The sequence below is a fragment of the Scophthalmus maximus genome, chromosome 5 (assembly GCF_022379125.1).
Source record: "Scophthalmus maximus strain ysfricsl-2021 chromosome 5, ASM2237912v1, whole genome shotgun sequence".
Lineage (NCBI taxonomy): Eukaryota > Metazoa > Chordata > Actinopteri > Pleuronectiformes > Scophthalmidae > Scophthalmus > Scophthalmus maximus.
In genome coordinates this window covers 22,658,567-22,675,106 of record NC_061519.1, presented here as the reverse complement: position 1 = coordinate 22,675,106, position 16,540 = coordinate 22,658,567, and the positions used below count along the sequence as shown (strand labels likewise).

Genomic DNA, 16,540 nt, shown 5'->3' with positions numbered 1-16,540 from the left:
TGCACTTATTATCCGTCGTGTTGGTTTAACTCCCGACGTCGGAGCGTGCACTATCAATAGGTGGGTGGAAAGCCGGGGGTAATGATAAGTTACGGTGAACCCCAGATGACACGGATATCGATCACCGACATCACGCGTGTGTAGTTTCAGCCCATTTGGTTGATTTACTGTACCTGCGTCGTCGGCAGCGAAGGCTAATTTATAACCGATTCTGACTGGGACGTTAGTCAGAGTAATAGAGCACGGGGGCGGCGAGAATGGAAAAATAAATAAAGCATCAACTTATTTCGTGCATAATGTTTGGATGTGACAGGCCCTTGATCAGCGCTGGACTTTGTAAGGCATGTTTGTGAAATATATGAACTAATGGAACGGGGAGATGATGAAACAGACCTGACAAAAAACACACACTTTTACAACGAGACATTTCCGAGAGACTTGGCATGTTCCCCTACATTTTTCAGACTAGCCTCTCCAGACAAAATCAAATCAGATTCTTAATCGCCTCTCGCCATCTCGCCCTCCTAATCTGACGAACTCATCCTCCCACTGAGGACTCCCATATTCCACGGCAAACGCGGCCCCACGTGACGGGGGGCTCTCGAACCGAGGCCATTCGTTCCCCATGGTCAAAAATCATTAATGCTACAGATAATTGAATTGAAGAGCTGAAGCTCGCGGTGGCTGCTACCGTCTATTGAAGGGCAGCTTAGTCAAACGCAATTAAAAGAGGGGAGATGGAGTGCATTATGCCCAATTAAAAACCAATTGCACTTAGTAACAATGTTATCTGGCCCTATTGACCAGCGGGGCTTCGCTCTCATTTCATCCTCAGCGAGTCCTTGGATAATTGACTGAAATATTCTCGAGTGTGCCGTTCCTCTATTCACTGCCAGCAGAGCAAGTTTTGCTTGACTCCAGCTAGCGGGTTTTAATGAGTCAACGCTCGGGCGTATTTTCCTCCTCTTTTTTTCTCTGTTGCAGTTTTGAGTACACAAGCAGCGCTGCATAGAGCAAAGTGGGCGGGGCAGAGGTAGCGCAAAACATAGCCTTAGTTTAAGTGACAGTAAAGGCTTTCTATTCTATTCTGAGAAGAGGAAAGAAGTAGAACACAGTATTTCCTCCCTCAGGACCACGACATTTTAGTATACTCCAAGAACATTATTCCAAGAAAAAACAGGAATCAGTGAACCACTAGGATTGAAAATTAGAAAAAAAATAGCCATGGATTAATGTGTGTTGAAGTGGAAAAAAGCCCTTGGATGTCGCGGTTTTCTAAAGCCTTTATTATACATAGTCCACGTTTTTGTTAACCCGGAGTCCTAGTGGTTCGACAGAATATTCGTAACGTCACAGCTAAATATCCAAATCCTCTTCAAACTAAATCCCGACTCCCTCTCCCAGTCCTCAATGCAGTGAGCACTGTATGTTAACTGTAAGTCGTCTCCATACCAGACATATTTACACTAGATAAATTAAGTTATAGGACGCATTGATGAAAAGGTCTGATCAAATATGAGCCTGGAAGCACTGCAGGGCAGCAGTTTACTTCACAATGATGATGATGCGGTCTGGGAAGGAGAAACAACGTCAGTCGCCCCTCCACCATTAACGGAGGCGGCAAAATGCCAAACGCAGAGTGTTAGCGACGGTGATGGATCTTTACCGTTGTCCTTGAGCGGAAGACGAAAAAAAAAGCATTATTTGCCCGCCGGCAATACAAAGCGTTATTTGGAGCCGAGGCCGCATGAATAAATGATTCTCTGTTTTGATGTAATGTAAATAATGTAAGGAGAGATGAATTGTTATGGGTTTAAGAAGTGTGAAGGAGCTCATTCTGTTCTGTGTCGCCCCGACAAGAGGGAATGTGATGAGCATCTCTACTAGGCTGCGTCCAACCTGATGTTGTGTCCAGAAAATAACCGACATGTGTGTTTCTGTATGTGATGCAGACTTCGACTTACTTGCAGCCCGATCGGACCTGGAAGACCCGGGAATCCTCTGGCTCCTTCGTCTCCTTTCTGGCCAAACATGCCCTGCTGTCCTCTGGGCCCAGACTCACCGTCGCTTCCCTGTGGGGGGGGGGGGGGGGGGGGTCAAAGTTCACACAATTCAAACATCTTTATTCTGATCCCCATTAGCTGGAGCTAATGGGGCGAAAAAAAACCCTCGCATCTACGTCTTTTTTTCTCGGAGGGGATTTCTTCGCCCTCTTAATCCTTTTCAAGGTTATGGGATACATTCAAGCTCACATGGTGGTGTGCGGGTCAAAGCCCATATTCAAACACAGGCCGAGGATGGAGAGTTGCCTTTTCCGAAGGTTCATTTATGGCAATGTCATCCATCCACAAATTTCTCTCCGCCCACATATTCCCTCTCAGTGTCAGGAGGGGGGCAGGAGCTTTCCCCTCCATTAACTCCGGGCAGGCCAATAGTCTACATCTGCAAAATAGGCCGTGTATAGTTCAGTCTGGAGGGAATCATATAAACCACATTAAAACAAAAAAGGACAAGGGTGGGGCACCAGTCCTAGCCACCGATCTGTTCCTGGACTACCTGAGTAAAGAAAAAAAAAAGAGCAGCCCCCCCCAAATCAAAGCTTCTCATTAGTGGACGCAGGATAAAGTATAGCCAATGGGTTATGGTAAACAGTGTGTGAAAGATGCTGACTTCATCTGCCAGCGGTGCACGGGGCTGCGGGATAGGAACGGGGGAGCCGCTACGGGGGGAAAGAGTGAAGAGTGCTGACAAACTGGGAGTTTTCAGTTCAAGCGCGCGTCAGCACTTGAAAGCTGCTGGAGGAGGAGCTCTCACCGAGCCCTGGGACGCAGGGGCCGCCCTCGGGTGCTCGCGCTGAATGCGGAGCAGGTGAGAGGGAAATGCTAGGTGATTACAGGTAGAGGGACTTGAGACAAGAGCCACTCAAATTTTGAGAGGATAAAACAGCGAAAGGTCACAAATCTCGCCGCACCCACAGCCCCCCAGGGGGACTGGACTCGGAAATGTGTCTTCAAACCTTCTTTAGAACGTTAACACAGCACGTTTTATAATCCAGGCACTAATTGCACAAATATTTTTGATGCAATTCATGACAGAATTGGAAAGGAGCGTCCAAAAAAAACAACGTGGGGGGGGGGCAGCTACCACCCCCCGGAAATATTCAGCTTGGCTTGCGTCAAATATTTATGTGATCATGAACAGAAAAGCCCCCAGATACTGTGCAGGAATTGTATTTTTTTTTTAAAAACATCAGGTGTTACATTAGATCCATCATTAAGTAATAAGTGGCATAACTCTTGTGCAAAAGAAGTTTAAATTAAAGAATTTGTCAAGTTGATAAAAATTTCAAAAAGGAATTCGGAAAAACATCCAACTCATCCCTCATCCCGTGGCCAGCGGGTCTAACAAATTGGGCACATGTCCCCATTACTGTCATTCCTTCCAATCATACCATAGGGGATGTTTCTGCCCGGAGGCATCGCACACAAATGCTCTGGCAGGTGTAATTCATGAGTGCACCTGAAGTGTGAATTCTTTTATTTAATACTGCTGATTAAAAACCCACTTGACTCATAGAAGAGTATGTTTGCCACCTGATGGGGATCGACTCAACGACGCTTTCATTGCAACCGCTTGACCTCAGTCGCCTCCTGAAGACAACAGCGCTATGGTGACCGAGCTGCTGCGAAACCTCATTACGCCTAAACTGAGAGGGAGATTGGTTCCTTCACTTTCCCCCCACAAACAGCGACATTTCTCCCGGACTGACGGCTGAGCTTGGTGTAGTCAATGGTGATAACAGCATCGGGACGCGCAGCAATAACAAGGAAGAAAAAAGAAAGGAGGGGCCGATGATGTTGAAGCCGCACAGCACGATGTCAGGACGCGGTGATGAAGATATGAATGCACATGAGCAGACTGACTCGCCAGGACAAACAACTGTTAATTTGTTATGCAGCTCGGCCGCGCTACCTGCTTCCGGCAATCCGTCTCGCCGGGTCTATTCTGGCCCCCACGGAGCCCCGCAGACGCTGAATTCTTTGTTTGTTGCTAGAATGGTTGTTGAGGCCTGATAATTCACAGCAGTGAGCTGTTAGCCGCCCCGCGGCCATCGGCCCACTGTTGTGCTGTTGCGTTAATGAGCTGGATGAGCAGATGATGCTTTTGCGGTATGCATGAACTAAATGCGCGGATGAAGCGTAAGAAGACCTGTCATCGGTGATGACAAACCTGTCTGTGTCGTATCTTACTATGAATATGACATTCATAACATTACTCATAATGCGTTACTCAAGTAAAAGTTGAGGTTTAGATGAAACTTGTTGTGTTTCATTATGATGATACATGTGCAGGGTGTTGTTGTTGTTGTTGGGTTTTTTTTTTTAATGAAGGGGGACTTGCAGAGGCAAGAGAAAAAAATCAACGCTGCTTGCATAATGTATCCCTGACTTAGCTGCAACAGTGCTACATGTTCATCTCGGGAATAAAACATTGTTGTAACTTAGTTGTTTTTTTTTATAAATCAGGCTACCTGGTTGTAACATGGGTCTCCAGCTATGCAGCATTAAGAGGTAAGTGTTCAGTTTTCCAACTACCAATAAAAATGAAAAGCTGCATACAGTACACGTTGGTCGGGACATAACAGCGTCCACCCTTTACCCTATTTCAGACTTGATCTGTCATTTCATTGTTACTAAGACTCCCAACGTACTGAGGTATCTGCCAAACACAGGTTTGAAAATGCTTTGAAAAGAGAAAGGTGACATGAGGAATGGACACCGGGGCGCACTGGACGAGGTCCTCTTTTCATTTCCGTGTTTCATTTGTGTTATGTCCTTTAACAAAATTGTGCTGATGTGATAATATTTCACGAGGGAAAAATATGACATGGAATGGACAGAGAAGGTGATACTCACAGCTGGACCAGGAGCTCCGACTACACCCTGCAGACCACTTGGACCTGGTGGCCCCTAAAAACACGAGGAACAACGGAAAAGTTAGAATAACTGCACAATAAAGCTGTTTATCCTCAAACAGACCGTCTATCTGAAAGGAATGCAAACTCTCAAGGTGAAAAAATGCATTTTTATACTCTACCATAACCAAAATCAGTTAAAAATACAGTTTCTTTAAGATGAAGACAGAGTAATCTGGTGCTTCTGAGCAACCTTTTAGGAAACTTAATATTTGATATGCTGCAGACTGTTTAGGGCAAGATAACCTAAGATGAGTCATTGCCAAGTGACCTATGTTCTTACATTTGTATCAGTTCTAATGATGGCCTTTGCGCAGTTAGCATGGATTATCATTCAAAAAAGAAACAATGTTATATAAAAAGGAATAAAGAGAGAAAAACCAAAACTCACAAGTTCCCCCGAGTCTCCTTTGCTTCCCTTCTGTCCGGGTCCGCCAACTTCTCCCTGTGGCGGAACACAAACAGCACAGTTCACATCTTTAAGAGGCCGCTCCCGCCCACTTTTAGCCCAAAGTCCAATATCTCCGCGTCACCTTTGCCACAACCGGGGTGGTAAGTGTTCCTCGAGAGATTCCAATTTGATTGGGCGACTTAATTCGGCGGGCTACCCGTCTAACCCCGCTGGCACTGTGACGGACATAATGCCGTGATGGAAGACGTGACCGGGTTTTGAGAGGTGTGATGGTTGCAAATGTGACGATGCGGACCTGTGGCTCAGTGCATCGTGTAAACTATTGGTCCTTTCAGTGAATATATTTGTCTATTTGTATACAGTGGCAAAAAAATTAATATGGTGAACCCGTTGGTATGAGCAGCATTAATGTGTTGATTTGTCTTAACATATGCTGAGACGTTATCGAAGTTTTAATAATAAAAAAAACCCAACACAATCTATTTTAACTGATAACACGCAAAACCGTTGCACTGATCTCACAGTTCAGGTTGGAATGAAACGTGAACGTTGAGGCTATGACCCAAATTGGAGTCAGGAGTTCGCAAATGCCAACGAAACCAGATTGGAAGTGTGGCTCAGATTATTGAGTTTGCTATTCGCGAGAAGCATCCGCCAATGGGAACTGAATTCAGGAGATTTACGATTGAGAATTGTCCATTTTAATGAAGCCGGAGAGTCATCTTAAAGATTTTCCGATATTTGTCACTCCAGTTTTACAAAGTGTCAACTTCACCTCCATGGCCATTCTCCCTAGAATGAATAACCAATAGCTCATCAATACAGGAGAATCATAAGCTGATCCTTAAATGTCACATCTGTCGCCTAAAGCTGTATTGGTAAACAATCTAATATCAGATTATCATATTGATTAACTTTGTCTTACTGTCATCATGAATACGTGAGCCTAACTGAATCCACCCCCCCCCCCCCTCATATTAACTCACATTCCTCAAAGCCCCAGACGAGGAGATGGAGTTGCAGTCATTTTTAACTCAAGCCTATAAATTAATCCTAAACCTAAACTCCGTCATAACTCATTTGCAAGCTCTCGTTCTTATTCGTTCACACCCGACCTGGAAAACATTCCAGCCAGTTATGTCTGTTAGAGCGCCGCGCCCCGGGGCCGTACTCGGACGGATGTTTAACTGAAGTGTCGGAGTTTTTCAGGTTCGGCCCTCGGTAGAAATAAAGACATTATGGTAGGTGATATAAATATTCACGTGGACATCGCACTGTGTTTGTCTCATTATTGGACTGGATTCTCTCAGAGTGGAGATAAACCCACTCACTGTTTTAACTACACCCTCGACCTTGTTCTGGTTTACGGGATTAAAATTGAGCATTTTAATAGACTTTCCATGGAATCCTCTTTTATCGGGCCACTATTTAATTACTTTTGAATTCCTATTACTGCACTGGACAAAAGTGACTCCACTACTGGATATGTCCATCTGATAGTGTTGTATCGCGACATTTAATAAAGTTTTTCCTTCACCACTTAATTCAATCCTATATTTCGGAGAACTCATATGTTAAGTACTTCCAAAATGTATCGAACGGCACTCGAGAGAATATATGAGACGGTTTGCCCTATTGTAGCAAATTGAGGCAAATAAAAGCTAGCATTGCAAAAAAAAACTTGGAAGGATACAGCATTGCACCACACTGGAAACATTCAGTTAGTGTTGCAAGATAGTCTTGAAATATATAGAAAAGCAACCTATAACTCAATAATAAAGGGAGAAATCAAAACCATCCTCGGATTTCTGTGCCGGTCCTTTCTCTGTGGATACATTATCTCACGCTGGTAACAACGTCATTACCTTCTGTAATGATACAATTCTAGCTATTAGAGAAGCATCAGCTCGTTCCCTCAACCAGCAGCGATTCATCTTCTAACACAGCAACCTCAGGAACAGCTGTAAAACCTGATATATATTCAGACTGTTTCTCTCCCGCCGACCTTCAACTGACCAATCATTTCTGTGTCTCGACCTGTTTCCTAAAACCCATTCTAACAAGGCTGCTTAAGGACGTTTGGCCCTCGGTTAAAATGAATTCTGGATTAGGCCGGGAAAACAGATCTGCTTCATGTGCAACACATTTCTCCCCAGTTTCCCCTTTTTTGTTTCACATTCTTGACACGGATTAGATAACACCGATTACACTAATCAATCTAAACACATTGCCAGTTTTAGTGTGGAAAAGTACATCTTACATTATGTTCACTTTCCCTTCTGCTTTTCTCCAGCCTCCGGTAACGTTTTATGGGTATGTTCAATAAAAAAACATGAATGATAATAATTGTTTGTTAATTGCCTTTGTCTATTTCACGAACAACTAACACAGGAAAACAAATTAATTTCAGACGGTTCACATACTTTTCTTCCCACTGTAAATTTATCAGCAATCTACTGGATGTTGACAGTATTTTGTGTAATAGCAAGCCAGAGGATAAACAATAACTGAAAGAAACGCATTTGTTTATGGACGATAGATGTGTTAAAATGCTGCATATAGTGTATATTAAAACATACCTATCTGAAATAGCCATGGTGTTTCATATATAATTAAAAAATATATAATAGAGAGTTGTATAAGAATAGTAACAAAGTAAGATGATATGAAAAGAAATGCATATGACATCCGAAATCCAAATCTCTGAGAAGATTCAAAGTCACTGTGAGCTGTAGACAGGTTTCGCATTCTCTGATGTTATGAAAAATGTTTTTGTGTCGCAGAAAATTTTAAAGTTGAACAGTTCTGATCTTTCATTCTGAACTCAGGGGGCTGATTGTTACAGATGTTGAAGTAGAACTCTAAGCACGTATGCGTCTGTTTGTCACATTAACATAGTACATGTTTTGAAAAATACTTAATTCTCTGATGGTAGATATTTCAATCAGGGATTCCTAGTGTTCTAGTGAATAAAAAAATGTTTCCCACCTTGTCACCGTCCTCTCCAGGGGGACCCTGAGGGCCGCCGGGACCAGGAAGACCAACGGGACCTTGAATGCCATCGCGGCCGGCAGGGCCCATGGGACCTTTCTCTCCCTAGACATAACATTGACAACAGCCATACGTCTCATTATTACCAGCGGGTCAAATCGTGACTCTTCTAAACCTTCACAGCGCACGCAGATTTTACAGAGGTGTTTGTTGGAATGACAGTTGGTCAGAAGACACTCACAGGAGCTCCCTTCTCTCCGGCTGGGCCGGGTGGTCCTTGGGGACCGTTGCGTCCTGTCAGACCAATGGGACCTCCGGGGCCGGCAGCGCCTCTCTCACCGGGAGAACCCTGTCGCCAGAGAACAAATCCAATTCAATACAGCATTATGTGGCAGCTAACAAGAAGCCAATTTCCTGCGGAGAAGTAACTGCATCAGATGAAATGATAAAAAAAAAATATATATATATATATTATTTGATGAGCCCACAGGAATCTTTTAAGGTCACATTGCTTACGTTTAAATTAAATATGCTCGTTTTGCAACAAACACAAATTATAATATGCAGAATAGAATGTCTTTTCATCTGATTTTGTATTTTATTTGATAGACATAATGAGCTTGTTACATCGATGGTGTTAACGAGGGTTTATGAGAAGAAGAAAAAAAAATCATTAACCCTCATTAACATTGAGTCTGTTGTCTCGCCAGGAGCCTCACGGGGACGAGAACCGCGCCGAGGAGAAAGTGTTAATCTAACGAACGCGATTCGGCCGAGGCCTCATGGAAGGTTTTGGCCATCGTTTCTCCACATGGGCTTGTCGTATTATATGCCCATCGCTGTGTGTAGGCGGCTAAGATCACATAAAGCGCGACTCCATCTTGGACCGCCCGGTCATTATGGAGTCATTCAACCTCAGGAAGGTCTGAGGCTGCTGTCAAATCAGGTGAGTTTCTTTGCCTCGTGTAACTTCAGAATAATTTGTCAGCATATTTCCCTCCCTCTCATTTCACAAAGGTTTTGCTTTTTCTCCCGCGTGTGATTCTGTGGCTACAGATCAAACATGAAACACAAAAACATGCAGACGCGCGACCAGAGTTTTGCCACTCGACGTTGTCACATCCGTCCATCTGTTCTTTCTTGGTCTGTCGCTTTCACTCACACACAGACACACACACACACACACACGCACGCACACACACACGCACGCACACGCACACACACAGCAGCTCAGTGTCTGGCAGGAAATCGATGGCGGAAAATATCAGATCTCTGGTGTGCGTGGGCACTGTTCACTGGCCTCTATTTTTTCCAGGAGTTTTTCAAACACTACCAAAACAGTTCATCGCGTGTTTTCAGCCAATGGCTCACTTTCGAGCCAATTTCAGGAAACTATCTCATTTTGCAGGGGGGGGGGGAACGATTTCACTCTTCTCGCTTTCATCGTCTTTTCATCCGTGCTCTGCATATCCGCTGTCATCTCCTCTGGTGTTGCTCCGTCGCTGGTGAGCAGGGGCAATTATCGGGAGCCTGCGTTTTAGCGCTTCAACAAAATGTCAGATGGTTCAAAGCTGCCTGTCAGTCAGCCTTTCTGTACAGATCCACAGAGTCAGAGCTCCCGGGGCCCGGCTCAAAGACAAAGGCAGCGAAGGAGTGCCCCACTTATTTCATGGATTACCCCGCCACTGCTGCTGCTTTTTAGGCTCCTGAACTACAGTATGTAAGCGCAAGTCAGATTTGCCTCGGTACAGTGAGTGACTGCCGCTACAGCACCCAAAATGATGCCCGTTACTGTAATAAAGGACGGATCAGTGGTGCAGGAGATGCAGCAATCACGGATAAGAGACAGAAAGTATTGTGCGTGATTATCAACTGAGTGAAAAGTTTCTCTAAAAGTAGCGGTCAAACATTTTTTTACATTTTTTTTTATAAAGAGAGACGAGACACAACCTTCATCCGTCTGTGCCAGAGCAGTTGCTATAGTAACTATAAAATGTAAGTGAAAAACAACAGACAAATTGAGTTACTCGGATAAAAAAGGGTTGTTGTTCAATTAGGGAACTAAGCAAAGTGATGTTGTTGGGCACTCTCTTGAATTCCAAGAATATCTCTAAGATGATCAAGCAGCACATTGTTTTCATCAACCTGATTCATCGGTCCCGCTTTTTTCAAACTGCTAAATAACGTCATCGTTCCACAACTACTGGAATACGTCACTGACTTTGAGGAGAAAAGGAGATTGTGTGACCAGTACAACACTTCACACATTATAATATCTATAAGATTCCAAATTAGAGTGAAAGTGTTGATTTTTTTAAAAACAATATGTGACATTTGATGCTGTACAGTATGTTCACATTGAACGACACATTTTTAACCGCGGTCACCGCAGGTGACATCGCGCGGGCTGCTGCACACAACACGTGCGAGAGATGAGGTAACCGTAGCAACAGGCTACTTACGTTGGGGCCGGGGGGACCCTGGGGCCCTTCTCCTCCCTTCAAGCCACCTGGACCCTGGAAGCAGAGGACAGGAGAGGGTTAGATCTCACTCACGCTCAACGAGCAGGAATTACAGCTGTCAAATGACGTGTGTGTGTGTGTGTGTGGGTGTGTGTAGAGATGTGTATACCTTTCAATGAGCAGGTGCATACGAAGGACGTGACAATAGCCGTAAATAGTTAAAAGCAGTAGCAATTATACAAAAAGGGAGGAAATTGTTTCTGCTTGGTAAGAATTCTTTTTTTGTATTTGTGAGTAATGTTGTCAACAACATTATGTGTGTAAAATGTTTATATGTGTATATGTGAGTAATGTTGTCAACATTACAAAAAGGGTACACTGATTTAAGTTGGGTGTATAAGTAAACTTTTCTTAACCTTACTTTCAGCATAACTTGTTAATTTATGTATATAAAATATTTACTTTGATTAGGCTTTATTCCTAATTTATACCCACGTTATTAGCTCCAAAATTACTGAGGCAGCAGATCAATAAAAACTCAAAAAACATGTTCTCTTTTTCATTTCTACTGGTATCCAGCCCTGAAGCTTTGTTTTTTTTTTTTGGTGAAATGATTTTTGGGTGGTGGAGCTCTCAATCAGGGAAACTGCATTTAAAATATCCAGCAGCACAGATTTGAAAGCAACTGCCAAAAACAAATTGTCTCCCTGTGAGGTCCACGGGTTATCCAGAGAAAAGTGGGCGCTCTTCCTGGACAGAGATGCTGCTGTTGAGTTCTTTAAATGTAATCTTTCTCATTCTGCGAGCAGCGTGAATGAAATTCCAATCATGAAACCTTAAAGAAACCTGAGCACATAATTCCGAAGCCATTGTCATGGTTATAATGGTCTACTGAATGTTTTCGAGTGACGCCTTTTTTTTACTCCCATATGACTATTTGTCATTGTGTAGTGTACAGCCGCTACGTAGCAAAACTGACAACAGGTCTGTTTGTTTGATGAGCTGTAGATGAGCGGATGACAGGTGGGTGGAGATAGAGGCTGAGTGATTTGCATATACCTATACCCCTGAACACCAAAAGTGGCAAATTGCATTCAAGCCAATTAGGGGCGACGACGGGATGAGCATTCAGGGGTTCGATCGATGGCAGGAGGGAAACTTTAACGCAAAAGGGAGCCAATGAATGAGCTTCAAAAGGAAGAGAAAAAGAAGAAGGGATAAGTCTCCAGTGGGCCACAAGTTCAGGTGCAGTCCGTCTATCTCCGGACCCCCCCCCCCCGTCTCCTCCTCCAGATCCACTGGCCCTCGAATGGCGGTGCCTGCGCTGCTGAATCGTAGCGCTAGGAGGCTGAGACTGCATATGGAAAACACAGTTCACTGGAGGCAGTAAAGACTTTCATTTTAATAACTAATTCACAGGCTGCGACAGAGCCAGGGGGTGCGGAAGTTGCCAAGCAGGCTCTCCACCTTTCCCGGCTTCCACATTTTAGCATGCACTAGGAGCCTGGGGGGAGTTATTTATTGGCTGGTATATATCGTCGCTGTGCCTTTCCTCATGACTGAGAGATGGCATAGAGAGTGTGTGTGTGTGTGTGTGTGTGTGTGTGTGTGTGTGTGTGTGTGTGTGTATTGTTCTACTCTGATCCAACAGCTATTGTGTGCTCATACCTCTCAGCAAAAAGAACGAGATGAACATTTATGTTCTTGCTAATCCAACAGGTGCACACATATCTTTGTGTGTGACTGCACTTTAAGAGAGAGTGGAAGGATGTGTGTGTGTGTGTGTGTGTGTGTGTGTGTACGGTTATGAAGAGAAACCCACCCCTGTGCACACATGGAACAGACAGAACTGTGGAAATAAGTCTGTTTTCACTTAACGGTCAGCCTTGAAATGAGCTTCGGCCTCAGTCGCCCGGACTGATCCTCACTCAGCCGCTCACGAACCATTCCCCTCTCGCCTTGAACTTCTTCTCACCCGTACCCACTGTTGAATCGGAATCAGTTGGCTTCAGGAATTCCCTGAAGGAATGTGTCTGAGTTCAATGCCGTGACGACGGAGACATTTACAAGCTTCGCCATAGCAGTATTTACAAAACACTATAGCACCTACTTCAACCTCGCTGAGATAAATTAGGACAAACTGTGGTAATATTCTGTCTGGAATAGTCCTCTCATTTCTTCCATGTACGCCAGCTCTGCCCCTTGTATTCCGGTCCACTGCCAAGTCTGACATTTGGTTAAACAGCAGGTTGTTAGCCCAGTAATTGGAGTTTGGAGCGAAACTCAACCGGATGTGAGCGGGTGTGTGTGGAGGTGGGATGACACGCCTCTATGTGAGTGTGTTTGTGTGTTAATGTGTGGGGTGGTCTGTGTGTTACCATGGCCCCTGGAAGACCTCTCGTCCCCTGGAAGCCCCTCAGACCAGCAGGTCCTGACTTGCCACCATGACCCTGAGGACCTGGATCACCCTACAGAGGGAGACAAAATATTTCACACTTAACTGACTTAATCATTCAACACAGAATTGCTTCGGACTGCACGGTGGCGTGGTGCTTAGCACTTTCGCCTCACACCAAGAAGGTTCTGGGTTCGAATCCCGGTTCAAACCAACCAGGACCTTTCTGTGTGGAGATGGAATGTTCTCCCCGTGTGTGCGTGGCTTCTCTCCGGGTTCTCCGGCTTCCTCCCACAGTCCAAACACATGCAGAATGGGGTCGGGTTCATTGGAGAGTCTAAATTGACCGTAGGTGTGGATGTGAGAGTGAATGGTTGTTTGTCTCTGTATGTGGCCCTGTGATAGGCAGGCGACCTGTCCAGGGTGAATCTCGCCCAACTTTAGCTGGGATTGGCTCCAGCCCCCCCATGACCCTTTAATGGATGGATGGATGGATGGACAGAAATGCTTCAGGTGAAAACAATCAAGAGTAGAGTAGAGTCCACCGATTAAAATGCAATGGGTACTTCAATCGCCAGGATAAAGAGATTATGAAAACAACAAGGAGCCAGACACTAATTTCCAATGTGGCCTTCGAAAATACGAGGCAGGGAAAACAAAACACGATGAACAAACAACACTGGACGTAAACACGTGCAAACACTCACAACTGGTGCAATTTGCATTCGTGGCACACCAAAACAAATGCTCATTTACCTTTCCGCCCTCTTTGCCAGCAGCTCCGGGCAGACCTTGCTCACCGGGTGGGCCAGGAGAGCCTGGGTGTCCTCGCTCTCCACTGGGTCCCGTCTCGCCAGTTGGTCCCTGTTGAGCACAACAGAGATATGTTAAGGTCAATGTGCGATAAATACGTCTTCAGCTGTGTTCCAAAGGAGTTATGATATTGATGCAGTCGTATTTCTTTAGATGAGGCAGAAGGCACAAAAATTTTCCCTGAACCTTTTCTGCTGATGCTCTCGATTACTATCGGTTCGTACGACTATTGTTTTTGCAAGATTCTGCTGTTGTGACCGGGATAGACTTCCTGTTATTCTTCCAGAAAAGACACAGGATGAGCGAAGAAGTCGCTCCAGTCATAGTAGTGAGGCTGGCTGTATGTCTACCTGTGGTCCAACCACGCCCCCAGGTCCTGGAGGTCCTGTCTTTCCTTGGAAGCCCTGGAGAGGAAAACAGAGATACAGTTGACTGTAGACGGGTAAGTTCATATAGCATGTGTTGTCTACCTTGTGCTGCACAGTATAAAAAGGGGGTTGTAAAGGGAAAGGGAAAAATATTTGCACTGTAAAGTTAAATTACTTTTTAAACAATTGCAAAAATGACGTCTCTAACAAGTAACTGAACTGACACCGTACATGATGCATCGTAAACTAAAAGTAATTCGATATAAAAACCCTGTGTACAGCGAGGCGCTGATGGACTGAGGTGTTGTGATCAGTGAACAAATGATCAATAATCTTGATTGAAATCATTGGACATCAAATTGTTGTGACAATGTACCAAATTAGCTTCTGCTTCCCCATTCATGCTACGAACAATGTTCCGTGTTGCCATTTCAGTTCTCGTCTTCCATGCTGCATTTTTTTTTTGGTATCCGAGAGGGCGAAAGGCTGAGCTGGGAGTGAGTCGACACTAATGCATGATGTCCGGGATCAAATGACACGACGCGACGCATTCAGGGATGAAACTACCCACTCACCGTCTCTCCCCTCTGTCCCGGATGACCGGGCAGCCCATCTTTTCCTGGCGGGCCCTGCGGGGGGGAATCGTAGGACGAGTTCATTAAAAATCAAGACTGTCAGGTTATAAGTGTGTATTAATATTTGAAAAGCTTATGTAAAAAGTGAACTTGGACACGGACTTTGCAGTGGTGCAAGTGCTACCTCACAGATAGCTTGACAGCGTGTTACTTACATTGGGTCCTTTGGGTCCAGGGAAACCAACGGGTCCCTGAGGTCCTTGAGGTCCCTTTAATGAAAAGAAAATGGAGTGAGCACAGAGATGAGTTCAGAGACACAACATGAACCACCTTTTGAGTGGAATTTCATTGGATTTTAATTGACAAATTTTTAATTGTCTCACCACTGTAATTGAGAAATATTTTTTTTATGATTTTTTTTTCATTAAAAATATTAAGAATTTAAGCCAAACAAATTAGACATTATAATTTTGGTCAATGGAATCAGCTCCAGCGTTAATTCACTTTGAGTTAAGCCTCAAGCGCAATGTCTGTGATGTAATCTTAGCTGTCAGTAACTAGTTGCACAAAACCTCAAAATTTCAAGAAGCACTGATCATATAATATCTGATACGAACCCTCTCTCCTGGTGGGCCACCAGCTCCATCATTGCCTGAGGTGCCCTGAGGAAAAATAAGAGGCACAAAGAACAAAACTGTCAAAGTCTGAAGTGTGAAGAAAATTGATGTAAAGCTCCAACACAAGATTTGAAACGCAAGAATGAGGTTTTATATGATTTATATGTTATTCATCTTCGTTTTATGTGACATAGTGGTGTCATTGCCCATTTGCCAAAGACAGACTGAGATTTTAACTTTTTGGATCCCTGATATTTTACATAAGCCCGTGAGCAAATTCATCAATCCACTGCCATTGATTCTTTTCATTCACATTTATTTGTTGTGTTGGTTTATTTAGATCCCCATTACCGACTGCTGTTGCAGCTAATCCTTCATTATCATCTCTTAGAGACATGACGTAATCAATAATGCAACTTACATCCTCTTATCACAAAAAATATAGGAGTGTGATATTTACTCAATTGCTTCTGGAAGTGTAGCCAATGTTTTTTCTTTCATGATTTTTATCACAATCGAAATAATATAATGTTCCTATAAACAATGACTTGTAAACACCTTGTTTCAGTCACTTGTGAAAATTCTGTGTAAAGAGTGATTTTTTTTAACCAAACACTACACATTTCTAGACCTCATTTGTTTTGTTTTTTATGAAATGCAATTCCTCATTCAAGACTTCTTTCTAGTTCTAGAGCTAATGTTTTCACTGTGCAACCATCTGTAGACATTGTACATTATCCAAGATAAATGGCTCATAATAATAATAATAATAATAATGAACTTCTATACCACCTTAGCGTCCAGAGCATATTGGCAAAAACTGAAAAAAAGAAGTGGTCCTACACTGCTTCCTTGAGGCACACCACACATTACAACTCTCACCTCAGATTGCCTGATCGCTGTATTCTAGAAGTCAAGAATGACCCGTGTTC

General features: G+C 43.9%; 1 protein-coding gene across 2 annotated transcripts in view; it reads right to left on the bottom strand.

Annotated features, from left to right (window-relative positions):
• Nucleotides 1-16,540, bottom strand: part of LOC118311074 (collagen alpha-1(XI) chain-like) — an 80,038-nt gene that overhangs the window by 14,226 nt on the left and 49,272 nt on the right. For both annotated transcript variants that reach the window (XM_047332150.1, XM_035634601.2), the window contains 12 exons: nucleotides 15,609-15,653; nucleotides 15,207-15,260; nucleotides 14,992-15,045; nucleotides 14,399-14,452; nucleotides 13,992-14,099; nucleotides 13,219-13,308; nucleotides 10,841-10,894; nucleotides 8,620-8,727; nucleotides 8,376-8,483; nucleotides 5,367-5,420; nucleotides 4,917-4,970; nucleotides 1,965-2,072 (listed from right to left, as the gene is read on the bottom strand). In XM_047332150.1, the coding sequence (XP_047188106.1) occupies nucleotides 1,965-2,072; nucleotides 4,917-4,970; nucleotides 5,367-5,420; nucleotides 8,376-8,483; nucleotides 8,620-8,727; nucleotides 10,841-10,894; nucleotides 13,219-13,308; nucleotides 13,992-14,099; nucleotides 14,399-14,452; nucleotides 14,992-15,045; nucleotides 15,207-15,260; nucleotides 15,609-15,653 (891 nt within the window). The remainder of the gene's footprint in view (nucleotides 1-1,964; nucleotides 2,073-4,916; nucleotides 4,971-5,366; nucleotides 5,421-8,375; nucleotides 8,484-8,619; nucleotides 8,728-10,840; nucleotides 10,895-13,218; nucleotides 13,309-13,991; nucleotides 14,100-14,398; nucleotides 14,453-14,991; nucleotides 15,046-15,206; nucleotides 15,261-15,608; nucleotides 15,654-16,540) is intronic.